Source organism: Leopardus geoffroyi, chromosome C2 (genome assembly GCF_018350155.1).
Source record: "Leopardus geoffroyi isolate Oge1 chromosome C2, O.geoffroyi_Oge1_pat1.0, whole genome shotgun sequence".
Taxonomy (NCBI): domain Eukaryota; kingdom Metazoa; phylum Chordata; class Mammalia; order Carnivora; family Felidae; genus Leopardus; species Leopardus geoffroyi.
Genome location: NC_059333.1, coordinates 105,339,782 through 105,361,231, shown reverse-complemented (window position 1 = coordinate 105,361,231; position 21,450 = coordinate 105,339,782). Strand labels below are relative to the sequence as shown.

At 39.7% G+C, this 21,450-nt stretch overlaps 1 protein-coding gene across 6 annotated transcripts in view; it reads left to right on the top strand.

The window, feature by feature from the left end:
- LOC123611318 (schwannomin-interacting protein 1) overlaps positions 1-21,450 on the top strand; it is a 573,615-nt gene that overhangs the window by 505,096 nt on the left and 47,069 nt on the right. The window contains exon 1 of one of the 6 annotated variants that reach the window (XM_045503136.1): positions 14,752-15,021. The exons of the other annotated variants lie outside the window; for them this stretch is intronic. Within the exon in view, the coding sequence (XP_045359092.1) occupies positions 14,992-15,021 (30 nt within the window). The 5' untranslated portion in view covers positions 14,752-14,991. Of the gene's footprint in view, positions 1-14,751; positions 15,022-21,450 lie in introns of those variants that run through there. 6 annotated transcript variants of the gene reach the window in all.

Below are 21,450 nucleotides of genomic sequence, written 5' to 3'. Positions count from 1 at the left end.
AGACAGTGCTTTCAGGCTCCTGTTAGAGCAAGACAATGAAGGGAATGTTCCAAGAAGAGGGCCCCCTGGAAGGGCTGTGGAGGACTGGGGGCAGCGGTCTGAGGAAGTTGTACAAAGCTGTATAGGAAGGCACTTAGGTAGATAAACAGTGACCTGGGAGTCGAGGGGACATAACCAAGAGTGCTAGAGCAAGAGGGATTAGTGACAGTGTTGAGGCCAGCTCGGAACCAGCAGCTGGCATATGTTAGGTGATTCATAAAGGTCATTTTTCTCCTCTCCTCCTCAACAGCCTCTTAAATTTCATCTCCTCTCAGACTGAAGGAACTTATGTCTTTCCATTGGTATTCGCATGCCAAAAGTCAAAGATTCTTTTTTCTTCCAAAGCCGAGAACCCACATAATTCTCAAACGAAATGACCATATGTCTGCTTCCCTTCTCTTCCCCCATGTGCCACCCAGGACCAATGTCATGGGCATTTAACCTCTGAAATCACACAAGGCTCTTGGCTTCATGCTCTGTTATCGCTGTCCTGAAAATCTTAATATTTGAACAAAAGGTTCCCATTTTCATTTTGCACATGGTCCTGCAAAGCATGTAGCTGGCCCTGTGCTTATTCCAACCCCCTAAAAACAAATAACAGATAAAACTTGACCATGGCAGGGTCAGGTCATTTGAATTATTATCCCATCCACATGTCAACATTTTGGTATTGAAGGGGATTTTTGAAAATAATGGAAAACAACTTAACCATATCATTTGTAAATAAGGAAGTAATTGAGTCCATCTAAAACCTATGAACTCCCAACTTTTAATCTTTTTTTTCAACATGAGAAACGAGCATCACTTTCAGAAGGATTCTTCATTTATTATTACCTCCGTGTATTAATAAGTTGAAAATCTGAAAGTTACTCCTAACTCCAAGTGAGCATGACTGATTTATTATTGCTCACAGTCAGGAGAACATTGAATCCTTACTTGAGAGTATTTCATATCTGCATGTAGGAGCTCTCTCCTTGTCTTTACAGGAGACCTCCACTTCCTCTGGTGTGTACATTCGAGAGCAGTAGCCTTGAGTAAAAATAGAGGTGACACACGCAGGGCAGACCAGGACAAGAGTGCATACCAGACTGAATAATCATTTATCTGGGGGTAGACAGCAGACTTGCCTCATTCCACTCACCATCTGGGGAAGGCAAATCCTTACACAGATTCAGCCGTCAAACCTGGATTATGGTAACTGGCGTTAAATGAAGAGTCCACATAGGCTCTCTAGATTCAGCAGTGCCAGACCGGTACTCAATGCACCCTTGACACAGATTCAAGATTAATTTGTCACCAACACAGGGCAAGCAGGTACCTGGAGTGCTGACACTTTCGTGGTTCTTTTAATGTTGAAATTGCAGTCGGTGATGATGCTGTAATACAGAATCGAAAGTATTTTCTACAGAGAGGGAGCATTTGGATTAGAGAGACTCGAGCCACATCCAGCATTTCTTCTTCAATAGTAGAACACTTTCTGGAAAGCCGCAGCCTAAATTATAGGTTATGGCTTGATTTTTAGCTGTCATCTTTGTTTGTTGTCTTCTAAGAAAGTAAACATACTAAAATAATTTTTTGTGTGTGCCTTTTTTTCATCTGGCCTAAACCACAGTGGATGAATTTAAAATTATCAGTCTTTCACAAACTCAGTTTACCTTCCTACGGGTCACTTTGCATCCACTAAACCACAGTGGATGAATTTAAAATTATCAGTCTTTCACAAACTCAGTTTACCTTCCTACGGGTCACTTTGCATGAGAAAACTAGTTGGAACACTAGCATTCCTTAAGTACAGTAAAACCTTGGCTTGCCAGCATAATTCATTCCAGAAACATGCTTGTAATCCAAAGCACTTGTATATCAAAGTGAATTTCAAGAACCATTGGCTCAGTTGTGATCATGTGACATTTGGCGTCATGCACTACTCGTATTGCAAGACATCACTTGTTTACCAAGTTAAAATTTATTAGAAATGTTTACCCAGGTCTTGTGGAACACTCGCAGAACAAGTTACTTGCAATCCAAGGTTTTTATGTGTAAGAATTCTGACTTTTTACTCTTATCAATGTCCTTCTTTGGGGTGTACAAGTTGACAACATCAAATTATTTGGTATTTTGCCAAGCTATCCTATGGAACCAAGAATTCATTACATAAGGTAGCCGGTTGGGAAGGGGAAAGACACATTAGGCTGGTTTTTTCTTTTTTTTTCTGACTAATTTTGAATTAAGTTGGGGTCAATAGTCTAGTGGATTCAGCTTAGTAAGTGTTAACCTTATATGGGGAGCTGTAAATGATGATCTGCCCTCGGGTTCAGCTGGCACAGTCAGTCCTGCTCCTGAGACACATCAGCAAGGTGAGGGGGCCCCGTTGAGCCTGCCAAAGCTATAACTCACAGCAAGGAGGGAAATGTAGCCAAAAGGCCTTACCATGTTTAGCTCACAGACTGGCAGTCAGCCACTTAGCTATCCAGGTGAGGCTTCACCCACTGCCTCGAGATGAAGAATCGGGCACTTGCCCAGCTTTACGACAATAGTGACTTGAGCTAATACCAGCTGGTTGCAGGCACACTCCTGCCCTGGATCCAAGGCTCTGATGGGAGAGAACTTCAAGAATTTCATGCATTCATTCAAATATTTGTTGAACACCTACTATATATGTCTGGCAGTGTGCTGTATGCTAGATATATAATGGTAGACTTGATATGGCCCCTACTTTCTCACGAACATACAGTCTAGGGGAGCAAATCAACATTACAAATCCCACCAATTAACTAATGGTTACAAATTGCGGTAAGTGCTAAGAAAGAAAACATAGTGTGATAACTAAATTTGAGGTAGGACCTTACTTAGACTGGGGGCTTGGGGAAGGCCTCCAACTTGAAGCAAGAGAAGTTATTTGGGCAAAGAGGGAAGTATTTTGGTCAAGTTGAGAAATAGCTCATGTGAAGGCCCTGAGTCAGGGATGAGCTTGGCTTTTCGAGAAAACTAAATGGCAGCCAGTATGCCTAGAGCGAAGTGAGCGAGATTGTGAGTGATGCAAAGGAAGTCTGGAGCGTAGATCAGGACCTAGAGCAGCAGTGTTGGGGAATTATTTCATCCCAAATATGTCATCCTAATGTGAAGGGAAACCTACCCAGAGTTTTAAACCAAGATGGGACATAATCTGTGTTTTTAGAAGTATTTTTCATTCACAGAGGTTAAGGCTGCAAGTTTTTTATAACAATTTGGGAACTAAATAAAAAAGCACGCAGCTATCAAGACAATCAAATAGGGCAACTGGATGAGTAAATGAGGCTTAATTTTTTTTAAAACAATGTTTTATAAATTTATGCCATTTAAAATTAGGGTGAGAGGTCCAATCACCTGTTATACTGACAGCTCCGTTGAAGAGATCACTTCTGTCATTTGGAAAGTGAATTTGATTTTAAAAACCTCAAAACAAAACACAAGTAGCTTAAACCATCAGTGTAAGTTTTCCACTGCTGTCTGCAAAGCAGATGTGCAAAGCAGCCTTTTTAGCTGGCTGCTTTTCCTCATAGTTCTGCTGGAAGTCCAAGGCCGTGAGAGGAAGAGGGGAAGAGAGGAAACATTGGTATCTGGGCATAATGGATTGTGTTTATTTTTCTAGTTTTTTTTTTTTTTTCCATCTCTTTTCGCTCTGCTTGAATGTTAAGAATGAAAACAAGCCAACTCTACTGTCTCAGACGAAGGGAGAGGAGAGGTATTAGAGTGAGGTAGATAGGGATTCTGTAGGCACTGAACCTCAAAAGCACTGCTAATTCCTGTCTTGGCTTTCTTAATAAATAATGAAAAAGCTACCCTCTTACAATAAGTGAATATTTTGTTGGCCTAGCCTTTGTTTCTGAAAGAGGCTCTTTGCTGTTCACAAAGGAAAACTGGCTTAAGTGAGAGAGTTTTAGAAGAGTTGGGGTTAACATGCAGATTAACTTTCCTGTTTATGAACAATCCATGACGGATTTTAACCCTCTTCTCTGAGCATGAGTCCCCTGGCTGTCCATTGTTCGGAGTAGCGTGATTTCCTAACCAGTACCTTTATATTCAGAATTTATTTCTAAAAGATGAGGAATTTTCTTAATTGAATAGCTTTAAGTAAGTGTATGAAATCATTAAATGACATTCTTGCATTTTTATTACACTTCAGTAAACCTTTTAGACCAATGTTTGCTTTCCTACCCATTAGCAAGTAAAAATCATTTGAACACCTCTTTTGAGAAGTAAGATTGATAAGAAAGACTGTAAATTCCAGACTGTTACTTAACTGGCCCCAGAAAAGCTGGTTAGAGAATATACCTGAGGAAGCTCTTAAGTACTAAATCCCGTTATAACTAATAAGCATTTCAACATTACTCTTGTATTGAGGGGGAAAAAAACAATAAGATTTAAGGACCACTAAAGAATTTTAATAGTTCCTTAGAGATTATGTTAATAGAGTTTAATCATAAATTATGCCTCTTTCCTGTGTTCAGTGACAAACTAGGAAAATACGTCAGTTGATAAGCAGTTTCCAGAAGAGATATACTACATAAATTATGTTTCTTTTTTTTTATCATTGCCTTGTTTTATTCTGTGAAATAAATCTTTTGAAAATAGTAACTAATTTTCATAATAAACTAAAATTGCATCACAAACTAATGATCTAGTGTGCGTAGCTTTTGAAAATTGTTTTTCACAGTGTAAAAAAGGAAAAAAAAATCAGTGCCTTTATCTTCATTACATTTATATAAGGAAGACCTTGAATTGAAATGTAATTGATTTTGATGACTCGCTTAATGCTCATATGTACTGTGACATTAATTTCATTGTCGTTGCTCATTTGTAAACCTCAGTATGCAAAATAAGCTTAATTTGAAAAGACCGCCATTTCACAGCCTGAAAGTAGTAGTAGGGTTAGTGGGTGCAGGGAGATGACAGTTTTTTAGTGCAAACATTATATAAGTTAGAAAATGGAGGCTCCTAGAGGCGCCTGGGTGGCTCAGTCGGTTGGGTGTCCGACTTCGGCTCAGGTCATGATCTCACAGTCCGTGGGTTTGAACCCTGCGTCGGGCTCTGTGCTGACAACTTCAGATTCTGTGCTTCAGATTCTGTGTCTCCCTCTCTCTCTGCTCCTCCCCTGCTCATGCGTTGTCTGTCTCTGTCTCAAAAATAAATAAAAACATTTACAAAAATTAAAAAAAAAAAAAAAAAAGGAAATGGAGGCTCTTAGATATGAAGCTGTTGCCCAAGAGAATTGAGCCCAGAACCTAGGTCTGTGACTCCTGGTCTAAGGCTCTGTCAATTCCAGAACCATTAAAGACAGCTTGGATTGTAACTTTGGATGTAGTAGCTTTGTGTAACTTGAAACCCTTTCATTAATGTAACTGAAGACTTATGCACTTATGTTTATAGTTGATATTAAAAATATCATTGAAAGAACAATACAATAGTGAAGCATACTTTTGACATTATTTTTGTTTTCTAATGTCATTCTCAGTTGGAATTGGTTAAAAAACACAGTTGTCCACTAGAGGTCACCTTTCTTCAAGATGAGGATCAGTCCCCTTCCCTAATACTTTGTTAACCTGATTTTAAATCAACCATCACCACCTTGGAGAAATGAACAGCCTTTTCTGTCATCAGGGATTCCATGTACTCCTGTAGCTACATGCACTCGTATCAGTAGGGAAGGCTGACTGGGCAACTGAAAAACCTGGAGGGATGAAGGGAGATTGTGCCCCTGCTTCCCCTACATACACACACACACACACACACACACACACACACACACACACTCTGTGCTAGCTCTGGCTTGGGTCCTCTTGACATACCAACTTGTTTTTATTTGAAAGTCTTGTGTTAGCCCTGGAAGGTTTATACCACCTTTCACTTTTCTGCCACTGCTCTCTGTGACTCCAAAGGCTGGGAAATGGAGACGAAAAGAAATGACCCTTAAAAACTGACATAAATTTGGGATGAAACCATGTAGACTTCACCCAAATTTATCTGAGTCAGTTACTATTTTTCTACAGTGTGCGAATTTCAGTCAGCGTTGGCCAGAAAATACTATGGGGAGAGGACTAGGACTGTGTCCAATAAACAAGCACTTTGGCAGATTCTATTGAAATATAAACCATCGCATTATTCTAGAAGGAGAGGGAGGCTGCCTGCTATAGCACTGCCTGACGCATCAGGTTTCAAACTGTGTCATAGAAACCCAGAGTTGCAGGAGATATTTTTAGAGGTTCACTTGCACCTGTTCTATGAGCTTCTAAACACCTCATTCCCAGCACCCCCCCCCCCCGAATCAAACTGGTAATGAGAAAGTTCTGAGATGTGAAAATAATTCCGAATATAGATACAAATGAGATTGTCTATGAGACCTTGGGCTTTTAGAGAAAAGTGGTCCTGTAAAGTGACAGTAAGAAGAATATAACCTTTTAGCCCAAATGTAGTGATTCCTTCCCTCATATCTATGCAAAGTATTTCTCCCTACCCCTTTTTTTTACATTAGCATATTAATTTATCCTGCTGGGTTAAATAGTCTTTTACAGTCCTTAAACTGTACTTGTAAATGTGTCATTGACCATGTGGGTGGTACCTCTGTACTGGTCTTACTGAAAAGTCATGCCTGTGCATCTCCAAGAAGGAAAAATTATCTAAGATGCCTAAGGGGCCCAGCACGGTTCACTGCCAGGTTAGGGTCAGGCATATCTGTTGGGCACATACCCTCATCAAGCCTAATAGGTAGATTATGCAGCGCCAGGTGAATGGCAGATACATCAGGTGAGCAGGTCTGGTTCTAGAGAGATGACTTCTGAGAAGTTTGCACACTCTGCCTTTTCGTGTCTATCTATTATGAGAAATGTGAGCAATTGCTATATATTGTTAGTAGGTCAATCTGGAAATAAATTTCTTGTTATTTTGCTTTCAAGCGTTTAGGTATATTTAATGAAGAATATCAGAGATTGCAACATAAGCTATTAAAAAGGACTGCTGCCATTTCCGACTAATCTATGTGAAACCAGATTCTCTTGATGTGGTGCTATCCAACAAAATAAATAAATGTAAAAATACAGTTGGAATAAGACTGTAAATGACTTCTATAAATTCTATTTTCAAATGTCTATGTACAACAAAGCCTCATGTTCTCAATGAAGGATATGATAAGTAAATATAAATTTGAACTAGAAGTTTTATGTTGATTAAAAACACTTCTATTATCTTGCATAGCAGTTTTCATTTTAAAAACAGATTCTAATACTTAAAGAAGAAAAAAAAAGTGACAATCTTTGATTCACATTAATAATTTGCTCAGCAAAGTATTTTTTAATACCTGAAATAAAGGTATCCAGGGTCAGAATAGTCAAAACTTCTGAGTATATTAGTTTACAGTGGTTTGTAAGACTCTTAGATAAGTTTCTTATTTATGGTTTAAGGATAAAAAAATTATAACCCATCTCATTTTTATCCTTCTCTTACTTCTCATTTCTGGGCCCCAGGGCATGTGGGAATATCCTGATACCAAGCGTTCTCTCTATATATGAAAAATGACCTTGCTGCAACAGGGGCCTTCAAGTCTATTACAGATGCTCTATCCCAGAAGTCACAGACCAAATTAACATGCTCAAATCACAGTTCATTGAATCAGTTTAAAATGCATATCAGAAAGCAAGGAAAAGGGGCCACGCTGACATACATACAATATAGTGTAGGACCGCACTACCTGAATCTTAGGTTATACAGTATTTGTGTGTCCAGGCTTTCTGCCATGGCCACCTTCCCTGCTGATGATAAGGTTAGGAAACTGAGTTGAGATTTGAGAAAGGAGGCCCAATTAGACCGAGGTATCTGCCAATGACATGCAACTTGCTTTATCAGAGACACAGGGGCAAGTCCCTCTGGCTTCCTCTGTAGCTTGCCCCCTCTTCTGATGAGCTGCTATGGATTATATTTGCATTTCTTAGGCAGAGGGTACATAGGGCCAGAATGGGAGTCACCAGTGCACAGTCAGCGTAAATCTAATGAATATTGAATGCCTCGGGTTATTTAGTGTGTTGTGAATATTAGGTGCTTCTTTAGTCTTTCTATTCCTTTCTATGACCTGCACACGTGTTTGATCCATGTCTGACACATCCAGGCTACATATACTTACTTACTCACTGACACTTAACACATATGATGAATTCTGCCTCTGTCTGCTTGCTTACTCATTGTCTAAATCTAAACATCTTGCACATTTCACATATGTCTGACAAACTACTACCATACTCATTATCCTTAACACCTCTTACAAGTTTCATTCATCCCATTTGTTTTTCTTGTTCTTCTATAGCATTAACTGAATATTCTCAAGTGATACAGCAAAACCCTCTACAAAATCTCTTGGAAAAGCTGTCCACCATATTGGTCCAGACTCTCTGATCCCACTCTGGCCTTCCCTGCCTTTTAGGTCTTAACCACCTGCTGCTCCTTTAAGGACCCCAAGATAACCACCCCCCCCCCAACCTGTGCTCCTGCATCTTTCTCCATCTCCTTACTCAACACTGCTTCGTAACTTTGCTCATCATATCTTCAGGTCCACAGCTGAATGAAGAACCATCACGTGCTCCTGGTCCAACTCCAGGACCTGGCCCTTTGGATGATTTGTCAATTTCTCCCTTCCCTCTAGCTCCTTCCCTGCTGAACACATAGATGTTCAGGTCTCCCCTGTCTTAAAAATCAGCCACAACCACAACCTCCCTGTTCCACTATACACTCAAGCTACTGCCCTAATGCTGTAATTCACCAACAAACTTCCTTACAAACTGCTTTCTACTCAGTCCCTCAACTTCTTAACCACTGATAACTTGGCTTTTATCCCAACACACTACTACTGAGATTATTCTCTCAAGAGTAACTGATGACTTCCTAATAGAACTAATGGCTTTTGGTGGTGTTTACCTTCCACCCTACCAGTCTTTTCCACTTCCCTCAAAAAAGTACTTGAAGCAATTTAGCTCTGCCAGCAAATCCCCTGGTGACCCCTCACTACATTGGATTTCATTTTCCTCTCACCCTGTCGACCACACTCCCTTCCCTTCCTCTTGCCCTCTAAATGTGGGCTTTGACCCAAGATTATTGTATTAGTTTTCTATTGCTGCTATAAAAATTTATCCCAACTTCATCAATACAAATAATTATCCTATAGTTCTGGAGGTCAGAAGTTCGCAAGTGGTCTCACTGGATTAAAATCAACGTGTCAGCCGGGCTATGCTCCTCCTTCTGGAGGCTCTAGGGGAAAATCTATTTCGTTGCCTTTTCCTCTTCTAGAGGCCTCCCACACTCATTGACTTGTGAGCTCTTCCTCTGTCCTCAAAGCCAACAACACTGGCCGAGCCTTTCTCATACTGTCATCTCTGTTCCTTCCTCTTCTGCTTCCTCCTTTTACCTTAAGAACCCTTGTGGTGACACTGAGCTCATCTAGATAACCAGGATAATCTCCCATCTCAAGGTTAGCTGATTATCAGCCTTAATTCCCCTTTCCCAGGTGGAGACTAGGACATAAATACTTTGGGAGGTCATTATTGTGTTTACCACAGGGACATCTTTGTTTCTTACTAGTTCTTTCTCTACAGTCTCCCCCTTCATCTAATTTTCTGCAGCTTCAACTATCCTCTCCCTGCAAACACATCCCAAATTCTGTTTGCCTGACTTCCCTCTTGAGCCCCAGTTGCCTCCTGCACCTTCAGCTCAGAACTTCATGGTGAAAAATAAAAGAACTCATTACTGCAGCCCAATCCCCCAGAATCTGTTCCTCCTTCTGACTTCCCTGTTTCTTTGCACAGCACCAATTTTACTCCAGCCAGTGGTTGGTCTCAAAGCCTCATGACTCCTTGTCTTGTTCACTTCAACGTCAGATCAGTGGCTGGACGCATTGGTTCATTTTTCACAGTGTCTCATGCAAGCATCCCTTTGTCTCTTCTTTTCCATTCCCACTATGACCTCCATCCTTTAGGCGTCTCTTTTTTTTCTTGAGCTATTGTATTGCCTTTAATTAAGAGGGGGGAAAAATCCATTTCTGCTCCTCTCCTCAGTACCTAAGAACTATTTTACATGTTATTCTCATTTCATCCTGTCAGTAACCCAATAATCAAGGAATCAACATCCTCCATTGATAGATGAGGAAACGGAGTTCCAAGATAAATGAGGTGACTTTCTGAAGGTCATGATCATTTATATATTCATTTAAAAATATTTAAATGAATGAATAAATGAATTAAATGAGAGCTTGTTATATGCCAGGTATTACTTCAGATGCTGGGGATATTAGCACTGAATAAACCAACCAAAATCCAAGTTCTAAGTAAACTTGCATTAGTCTACAAATAGAAAAGATAGGTATTCAAGAAGTGAACAACCAAACCAACAAGATTATTGCAGTCTCCTGGTTAACCCTAGCTAAGAGTTCTCCTCGTCTCTGAATTCCCAGTGAGCAAACACAAAATCTCTTTTAAGGCACTTAAATCATCAGTTGTTATATGCAGCCATCTATATGCTGCCTTATTTCTCATACCAATCTCCTTGAGGACAGAAACATGTCTTTACACGGCACAGAATAGCCATCTGTTTCAACTGCAAGGTTGTAAGAATCAAGGGAGATGTTGGAGAAAGTACTTTGTAAACTATGAAGCCATTTTCTAAGGTTCATTGTCGCAGGTGTTGCCGATTGTGTTTTTTGGGTGAACACAGAACATCAGGAGAGCATCAGGAGAACATCAGTTCTCCCTGATGTGGACAGAATTGATTTGCCTCATAATTCCTTTGCTTCCATTGCCCCTTCCATTGCAACTGAAAGCTTTATAAAATGTCTACCTGCTTTCCCAAAATTCCTAAGGAAAAGCTTGAAAATTTAAGACAGTGCTTAAGACAATGATTTTCTTTTTCATCTTCCCCACCCTCCATAACTTCATTTTTTTTCCTAACATTTCATTATGAACATTTTCCAACTGGATAGTTTTTAGGTGAATACCCGCTTATGCACCTTCCAGATTCTACAGTTAATGTTTTACTAAACTTGCTTTGTCACAGCTTTCCATCAAACTATCCCTCTACCTAGCCATCAATTCCTCTAATTTATTTGATGCATTTCAAAGTTTCACTAAGCCTCCCTCTAAAAACTTAGCCTGCATATCATTAACTACAGTTCAATATTTGTTAAGCATATTTTTAAAGTTCTTTTGAGATAAATTTCACATACAATGAAATGCACAAATTTTAAATATATTATTCACTGAGTTTTGGCAAATGTACACACCTGTGTAAGCCAAGACCTTATCAAATCAAACAGCTTATGCCAGAAAATTCCTGATACCCCCCTCCAAGTCAGTCCCTGACCCCAGAAATTTGCTTTTGAAACTGTATGCTCCCATGACCTGTAGATGTGACTTTTTATCACTACATTTACTACCCAAAAAATCTCTTTGATTCTGTTGCTAGTAACTGCCGAATTGAAAAAATACTTTTCTGGATTTATAGACACCACAATTTGCTCAATGGCAGAAAAGTAGCCCAGTCAGGAAATACTCTAATTTTTCCTCCTTTTAAACATACCTTTGATTCAAATTTAGGTAGAGCCATACTACAACCTTTTACCTTATGATAGATTTTTTTAAGTTTATTTATTCATTTTCAGAGAGAGAGCGAAAGAGAGATAATGCAAGCAGGGGAGAGGCAGAGAGAGAGAATCCCAAGCATGCTTCACACCGTCAGCATGGAGCCCTACTGAGGCTCGAACTCATGAACTGAGATTACAACCTGGGCCAAACTCAAGAGTCGGTTACTTCACCAACTGAACCACCCAGGCATTTCCCCATTATGATAGATTTTGATTTCAAGGCCAACCTACATTGGCCCAAAGGGGTTTATTTCTCCAAATCTCGTGGGCCTTCATTTAGCATTGTTTAATAAGGACACATTCACAAGATATGAACCTAGAAAATCTGGAGGTTTGTTTTTCTTTGATGGCTTGTTGTTGTTTGAGGAGGAGGATTTATATTTTTGGGCATGTCACAACTTTCTTAGGCCTCAGTTTCCATATCTGGAAAATAACAGTGTATCTCATGAGGTCCTGTCCAAATCTGAAAACCAATACTTTTTATGGGAAGGAAAGTTGTAAAGACCTAAGAAGAAAAAAGAATCTCTATGCTACATAGACCATGCTTAAACAGTTCACAAATATTTTTTGATCCAAAAATAACAAATGTTACTGTAGTTTGGTAAGTTATTCTAGCTCAAATGTTCTTGGAACAGCTGGTTTCTGTTTAAAGTTTTTTGTACTAGCAAATCATAATTTAAATTGTAACACAGAGTCCTCTCCAATGAATGACTATAAAGGGAAGCTGCCTTGATATATTACTTTTTTTTAAATCTTGTTTATACCACTTGAGAGGGTTTTTTTGACAGGATTTGAGATACAATTGTCAGAAATTTGTTCTCCCCAGAGCCACCTCTGAGTCACTTCCACTATTTATGGAACAGCAACTGTGAAGAGTGGGATCATGTTTAGGCTTTTTTTTTTTTTTTTTTTTTTTTTAAACAACACATGATAAATGTCTTCAGGAGCTTATGTAATCTATCCCAGAGCCTTTAGTTTTCAGAAGAGAACAGAGTCCAGGAAGTGGCTTTTTGGGCCTTGTACAGCTTGAAAGCATGTTCCTGAGTCTTTAGGTCATAGATTGTCCGTGTAGTAACTTCAGTAAAGTGTTAACAGCCTTTGAAGTTAAAGCTCTTCTGTCTTGGAAAGTTGGGGTATGCCTTCTATATTAGGTATAGGATTTCCATTTCATCTTATTTGCTACCTTGCAAAAGGAACTTTTCACTATGGCCTACTTTTCCTTGCACATACATAGGCTTCCAGAACCTTTATCTAGGTAATTATATCGCAAGGTGCTCCTCTCAGACATCTCTGTCTCTGTTCTGGCTCAGTAGAAGGACAGAGTTTGGGATGAGGATGTACTGAATATTGTTTCCTTTCCCTGAAAAGTTTCTATTCTCTTTTCTTCATCCTACATTTAAGAAGACTCATGATCTAGCTCAGGCTTCTGCTTCATTCATCAACCTTTCGTTGTGCCACCTGCCAATGAACAGGTCTAAAGAATCCTGCCCATGTCACGTGGCCTGTCTTTCTCCCATATTCTACAGAGAAGGGCTGTGACCTTCTGCAGGGTACCTCTCCAGAGGTACCCAGAGTACTGGGTTCATTGTAACCCAGTGAGCCCTGTGCTGAAATGCAAACCTGTGAGATCATCACTTGGGCCTTCCCTGCTGCCTTCTCATTCCCCTAAGTAGGATGCTGAAGCCGTGCATGTGAGTGTTTCACTGGAGTTGAACTCAGGTAGCAAACTTTTCTCCTATGTGAATCTCAAGTAGCAAAAATTAAGAATATTTATTTTAAAAAACGTTTTTTTCTCTTTCCAAACAACAGAGGCGCTGCTACAAAATTATAAATATATCACCATATATTCCTAACACACATTCCTACCCTTCCTTAAGACAGGGATTGAGGTGAAAACTTGTCAAACATGTTGATTTCATTCCTCAGGCAAAAAGTACTTGTTTTTCTCTGTCAGTAACATAATGAAAACTGCACGGTTACTAGTAAGAGTTTTTGAGGAGGTGGATAGATAGGTAAAAATTGCTTACGAATAATAACCCTATTGAATTTTTTTTTAATTTGCTGGTTTAAATTCAGTGAAGGTTTTATAGAGTACCATTTATGTGGTCGGGCCATGTCATTAAGAAACAACAAAACAGATTGCATATGGCAGCTGAATAATATAGATAAGGAAATTTTATTTTATTGTTTACTTTCTTAATTTTCTGTAATTAAATTAGCTTCAAGAATTTACAGGCCTGGTTGTTTCTTTTTACATATCCTAAAATCCCAGGATGACCCTGAAGTACTTCAGAAATTGTCTCCCTTTTTTTCCCCAGAAACATGTATTTCCTCTGAGTACCATCTGCAAGTCCAGAATTCTTTCCATTACGGCCTCTTAGGTAGAATGGCCTGTTTCTAGGATCATATGTCCTGTATTGGGGATATCTATATATTCAAGTCACGGCATTGGGTTATATAGTTTAGTTTCATTTTCACAAAATGAATGAATTATAGTGACTTTGATACTTGAATCAGTCCTCTCCCTAAAATTTTTTTTTAGACATAAATATTTCATTCGATTTCTGTTTGACTTAAAAAGCAGCTAAGAGCCAGTAAGAAGTGGGGAATCAACAGAATTACAAAATGCCATTTTTTAAATGAGTGAAGACCCTCCTTTTAGTTCTAAAGTTGACAAACACTTTCAAAAACTCAACACAGAAAACATCCCTTCAGTGTCAATATGCAGAATGGATTGTTTTCCCCTTTGCATGTTAAAAGTTCCGAAATAATCCTTAAGGCCTCTTTTTCATAGCACCACGCAAGCAGCATCCGAGGGCTGGAAGGATGATGCCGGAGGTTAGAAATGTTCAACTGCAACATTGATTTGTGTCTGTCTCTCTCCCTCTCCCTCGCTGGCCTTTTTCCCTTTAATGAGGACTAGAATGTTTCCACATCAGTTAACTGCCTTCATAAAGCACCAGAAGGTCACACCAGCCCCAGACTGATCCTTTTCTTTGTGCCTATAATATAATTGGCTGATTGTGCCAGCGATGAGCGCGCCCCCTCCCCCAGCCCAGTCCTAGCTCCATGTTTGTGAGCCTGACTGCTGGTTTCCGAGGAGAGCGGCTCGGCTCGCTGCGCGCTTCCCGGCACAGGCAGTGCCACTGCGCAGGTTGATCAGCGAAACAGCATCCATTTTAATCTGCGGGGAGCCCCTGCCTTCCCAGGGCGTTCTCTCCGCCAGTGGATGCTCCGCGCTTTGCCTCGGCAGCCTCGCTGAGCAGTCCTGCTTTGGGGTCTGTGCCCTAGGATGCACTGAGATGGTACATCAGGAGAACTGTTCGTATCAGGTAAGATTTAAAGCCTGATTGCGAGGCCGGAATCCTTTGGGAGAGGAGGCCTTCCTCTTCCAAAGCAGCAGGTTGCCTCTTTCCGGATTTTCAAGGGATTTTGCCATTCCCCACTCCTGGCCTTCATCGCATACAGTATCTGAATTGTAATTAGGTTTTCTGGGGAGTAATGGGGCAGAAAACAGTGCTTCCTTGGCCTTTAAAGCATATTGTGAAATCCACTGAGGTGATCTGTGCTTTGCACATTCTCTATGTCTGTGCAAAGAAGAGGAACTGCTGTAAACTGTAATTGAATTTAAGGGGCTTCACAGAGAGAAAAGCTGGTCACAGTTCACTAGGGTAACATTGCAAAATACGGTTTTTGCTCATTGCATAGGATGTGAATTGCTTTGCATCCAGTTTTTAGGATTGTCTTTAAGGAAATTATGTAAATACGAAGTAGTAATTGATGATCTGAGAAATTTTCAAAAATCAGCCAGCATGCACTTGATGTTTAAAGTTGCACTTGTTATGTCTTTCCAAACTTATTTTTCCACGCATGTTATTTTAAATGGCTAGTAAATAAGAATTAAGGTGCCGACATGCATAAAAAACTCCACAGAGAAAATTTTTCAGGATTACATATTCATCTTCGTGCTAACTTGCTACGTGAAGTTTTGAATTAAACACTCAAGACAATTTCAGAAGACCAGTCCTAGAGTGTTAATAACTCCTTCCCTGCAACTTGGCCTGTCGAGGCAGCATTGAAAGTGTCTTCCTTGTAAGCAGACAACGAGAATGTTCTCAGAGTGACTGCTTTTTGCAGCAGCAGGCATGGCTAATCCAAGTCCAGGATAGTTAATGTTGGGGTATTACCCAACTGACCGAGTTCAGAAGCTCTAAGAGACCAATTCTTTAACTTAACAATGCCTCTTCCTTGTGTGAGGTAGGTTACCTGAGACAAGCAGGTGTTTCTCATTAGGTCAGATTTCCCACAGGTAAATGTATGCAGGCAGACTCCTACATTTCACAAGCCTCAAGCCGGTGGTTTCTCAGCTAAGTGTGCCTATACAATATATTCATACACCTTTTTCTCTGCTTAATAATTAGAATTGTGTAATTATGGGCTTGTTTTATTGTATTTTCATTTCATAGTACATTTAAGTCACAGACCCTACATATCGAGATATGCGCTTAACAGGAATTCTTCCCAGGAGCAAGGGAAGATGCTGAGGAAACAGCCAAAACTTCACTTAGACACAATACCGAGTTTGGGAACGGAGAATGTCAAACATCCATGGAGAGCCTAACCTACTTATGGCATGGCTCCAGGTTACTAAATTACTATCATAATTAAAATCATTTTTCTTCTCTCTTTTCAGAGAAGCTATATAATTTAATTTTTGAAAGGCAAGCTACTATAAGATTATTCCCTATACCTTTTCATTCAGTTGATCGCGAAATCCCTGGTTTTATAGGTCAAAAAATTGGTCAACTATCAGCAGTTTCACCTGAAGAGAAAGGATTTTGTTAGCCAACTGCTCCTGAAAGAAGACAAATTGATTTTATTTTACTTGAACTATGACATGTAACACTGTCATTGTGTGTTTAATAGTTTTGAAGTATTTATTGCTTATTTTCATAATAAAAGTAAGTGTATTAGTCAGATAATAATAGTAGATTCTGCATCTTCATGGGGTTTTGGAGTAGAACCACCTTCATGTGTATGTTCTTTTGAAACACCCTCCCTTTATGCGTAAGTCAGTAAAAATGAAAACATTAACCGTGAAGCCAAGTCTCGATCCACTTGGAAATCTTAGTTTTAGAACCCACCTGGCACCACATGTGATTGGGTTCAGAAAAGACAGGTTCTCTAAGTCCTTAGCTTGATTGTCATAGTCACTGATAATACCGACAGTAGGATGTTTTTCAGAAACCTGCCCCTTTTTGGATGAAAGCTTATTTATTTATTTGTTTTTATCTTTTTAATTTATTTTTTTATTTTCTAATTTACATCCAAGTTGGTTAGCATATAGTGCTATAATGATTTCAGGAGTAGATTCTTTATTTGTTTTTAAGGATAAAAACGCAACAACTAAAGCAAGTTCCTTAGGGTAGCATTTTTACTGAGTAAGACTAAGTTATTTGTAGGACTGATTCCTTTCTTCCCACAAATGTATACCAGAGTTTCTCAATGGAGAGTCTATGAATGGGGAACTTCAGGGGCCATTCCCTCAAAATTACATCCACATTTTGGTGCATATGTCTAGGTGTATATTATTATTACTATTATTATTATCATCATCCTCAGAGCATAATGGCCTCCTAACTGCTCTTACCCTTGTCCACACCCCACAATAGTCTTATTTTCAACACAGTAACCAGAATGATCTATGAAAACCTAAATCAAAGCATGTCAGTCATCTCAGATTCTCCTCCTCACAGTAAACCCCACATCCTCCCAGGTCTTTGGCCTTCTGGGCCTTGCATCAATTTGCCTCTGATTCCTCTTGGACTCTCCACATTGTCCCTTCCTTTCACTCCCCTCCCACTGTGCCAGCCTTGCCTTGTACTTGCTGTCCCTTCTGCTGGTTGTGCTTCCCCCAGGTAGGGTTGCCAGATTTAGCAAATGATCTGCAGTGTTTGGAACATGCTTATACTAAAAAATCGTTCTCTGTGTATCTGAAATTCCAGTTCACCTTGGCATCCTGTGTCAGTAACTGCTTTCTCACTTTCTTCAGGTCTTTGCTCAAACGTCACCTTCTTGGGAAGGCCTTCTCTGGACTTCCTGTGTCAATTTCCAACTCCCCGGTTCTATCCCAGTGTTTCTGTTACACTTCCCTAATTTACTTTTTTACTTGGCATTCATCACCATCTATCAGAGTTCATATTTTGTATGGTTCTCTATTTTCTGTCTCCCTCACTTTATGTAAGCTCCATGAGGGCAGGGATTTTTACATTTATATCCATCTGTTTTCCCAGTGCTTAGAACAAACCCTCAAGTAATATGGATGGATATGCTTACTCTATATAAAATTGACTAAGAAAAAAGGCATGTAAACATACTGTGGCATCGTGGTTTCTTATATTTTGGTAGCCACTGGGATGACTTTCTGTCTTCCCCTACCCACCCTTCCCTCCCCCCACCCCACACACACCATTAACCTGCACTGTTTTCATTGTCTGTGGGTCAGATAATCCTTTTGTTTCTTGTTAGTTTTCTCATCTATGAAATGGGATTTTTCCCTAGTTATTATCCTGGTATGGGAGCTGGCAGGTTCTTGTCAGAGGCCACCTTTCTGCATAAATAAGTCAGTTACCATGAATTAAGAGCAACCTTCTTCTGACGCACACCAGGGGCCCAGTGACAATTGTAAAGCAGCCGAGGAAAACCATGTGTCACTTCATTTCCCAATTATTTGTTGCCAATGTATGGATGTAGGAGTGATTGATTGCTTTTTCAAATAGAGGATTATTTTGAAAAAGAGTTTCACTGCTACCAAGAGCTTGAAAACCTCTGTTTGAAGTGTTTGGACGCACCGTGCTTTGAACAAGTTAACCCAAGGACAGATGCTCAGAGAGCAATTCTCAGGCAGAATTTTTTATGGTTGTTTCGTTTTTAAACGTTCTCACATTGTCGTCATCTCCGTGTACTTCCCCCTCATAGGATTTACATTCGCCAAGAGGTTACTGAGGCATGTGTTGTCATTTTCAGTTGTAGCCGTGTTAAAAGATAGAGCTATCGACCTCCATTTTCCAGTCTTGGGAGGAAGCCAATCTCTTCAGGAAAGAACCTTGCCCACAGCTTCAGGCCTGGCAGCCTTCAAGAGGCCAGATTTTTCTAAATGGTCTCTGAGAGGAAGCTTTGAAATTTTGTTAACTTGAAAGCACAAGTTTAGGTCAAAGGGTCCATTTTGCTTAAAAGCTCCTAAATATTTTCTTCTCTTTCCCTGCAGTTGGTTTTTGGAATTAGTGTGGATATAAAAACAATGACATGCTTTTATCCCTTTCTTCCCATTGCTTAAATTCCCTATGACCTCAGATATAGATCACGCCCTCACATTCTTAGCTACTATGGGAATGAAGGCTTGAAAGAAAGGAAAATGGCGTGTGAATGACTCTCATCTCTTTCCTCCCTCGGGTACATAAAGAGACTCTTCTTCAAACACACACCTGGTCTTGAGGAAGCACAATAGAAATCTTTAATGTTCCCTCGTTTTCCTTAGGATAATTCCAGACCCCTTTGCATGGCATTCAAGACCTCACTGTGATCTGAACCCCTGGCAGAAACACTCCTCTCCCTAAATGCTACACTCGTGCCCCCATATTGCCATTAGTACTTGTGCTTTGCTGTGGTACCTCAGCCCAGAATGTCTCCCACCCACATACCACCTGCTTCTACCTACTGCAGGTTGATGCAACTTTCAAGGCTTACATGCCACCTCCTTTGGGAAGCTTCGCCCTCTCTTCCCCCACTGACAATGTCTCCTTCTCAGAGCACTTTGTTTTTTCTTCTAACAGAACCAACCCATTTACAGCTAGTGATATACAAGTCTGTCTCCCCCATTAGGCAACAGGCTTTTTGAAAACAAGGACCTTATTTCATTTTTAAATTTGTTTTAAGTTTATTTATTTATTTTTGAGGGAGGCAGAGAGAGTATAAGCAGGGGAGGGGCAGAGAGAGAGGGAGAATCTCAAGCTGTCAGCCCAGAGCCCAGCATGGGACTTGAACTTGTGAACCGTGAGATCATGACCTGAGCCAAAATCAAGAGTCGGCTGCTTAACCAACTGAGCCACCCAGGTGCCCCGGGACCTTGTTTTAATTCCCTACTGTACACGTGGCATACGTGTTCAATAAATGTTTGTTGGATTGAATTACATTTTCCACATTTGGTGCTGTACTGAGTCCCCAGGACGAGAACTACCTATGCTAATACCAGAGAGAAGCTCAGATCTGTGCATTGCAACAGGGAGTTGGCGAAGCTGACCGCAGCACCCCTAGTCTCTGGCTTGTGACCTCTTGAACAGTTGCCAGCGTGTCAAACATCCCACGTACCAAAAAAGGGGGAGGTAGTGCAAAGAATAAAATAAATGAGACAGACATCCCAGCCTCCCCAGAGATGATGCATTAAGAAGATACCTATCTACCTATTTCTCTTTCACCCCCAAAATCTTCCCAAGGTGAACTTCATGGTCTATCCCCAAGCACTTTTTCAAAATAACGTGTGGTCAGTTGAGGCAAGTACTTATCCCCCAAGCCCCCTTTCTTAATATATCAAATTTTGCAGTGACTCATTTTACCGTATAGAGGAGTAGTTTTACTGCCTCCTGAAACACGAAATTTTTCTTGGACAAAACATTTCAGTCCAATTGAAGTGTCATACCCAGCACATAAGATAAAAGATGCCCTGTATTGATTCCAAATGATAAAATTAGGGAGTATATCAATTTAAGTAGTACATCAAGATATTTTTTAAATTCTTGCTGGAGAAAGTAGTAAACATGCCAAGATTCTAGTGGGTTATTTAATAGTTAACAAAGGAAAGGAAATATATTCTATCCCTGTTGACATCAGGCCAAGTGAGGGCTCATTTCCCAATCCCTTCTTCCTGTGAATGAGAAAACAAGATATCAAATTTGAGTTCATTTAAGATTCCACCCAGTTTAAGCCTGGTTTCATCCACAGCCAGGAAGAAAAATATATTGACCTAATGGAAAGGGGAATTTCAAAGCATTTTAGTGCATTATTTAATACAGGCTTTTAAAAATAAGTGCAATGAAACAATTTTTAAGTTCATAGCTTTTTTTTAATTGGAAAAAGATTTTCCCATAGTTAATAGCGTTGAAGAATACTTCATCTGCATCATTTTGCCTGGTTGATGTATAGTTGTGTTTTTCTGAGGATGGGGTCACATATATATCCCCTTAATTTAATTAAGAAAATAATTCTGGATATAAATTTATCTGTACTTGTTTTTAGCCAAGATATCTGAAAATCTAATTTATATGTTTTACCACAAAAGGAGCACAGTGATAAGTGCCCAAATGGAAGAAAAAAAAAAAAGTCATTTCAACAGAGTTTCATTATGGGCCTGATCTGAAATAGAAATTTAGTACAATACATCATTCCTATTTAAAGTAGCACTTGGGGCTTCAAATACCATGATTCAGACACCAAGTAATTTTAAGAAATAAATATGCAACACATTTCAAGATGGACATCTAGTATTTTCTCTTGGAAAGGGGATGCAATGAAGGATGGGAAGGAAATGGAAACGTCTCTATGGTAAATATCAGTGCATGGATGATTTTTGGAGAGTAGAGACCTTACATTCTCTCACACACACAAATACACATAATCTTGGGTGACTAATCACAATTTCACATGCAGAATTTCAACATTAATAGAGTCATATCCTATTATTTAGTTATATCCTCCATCCCAAGGGA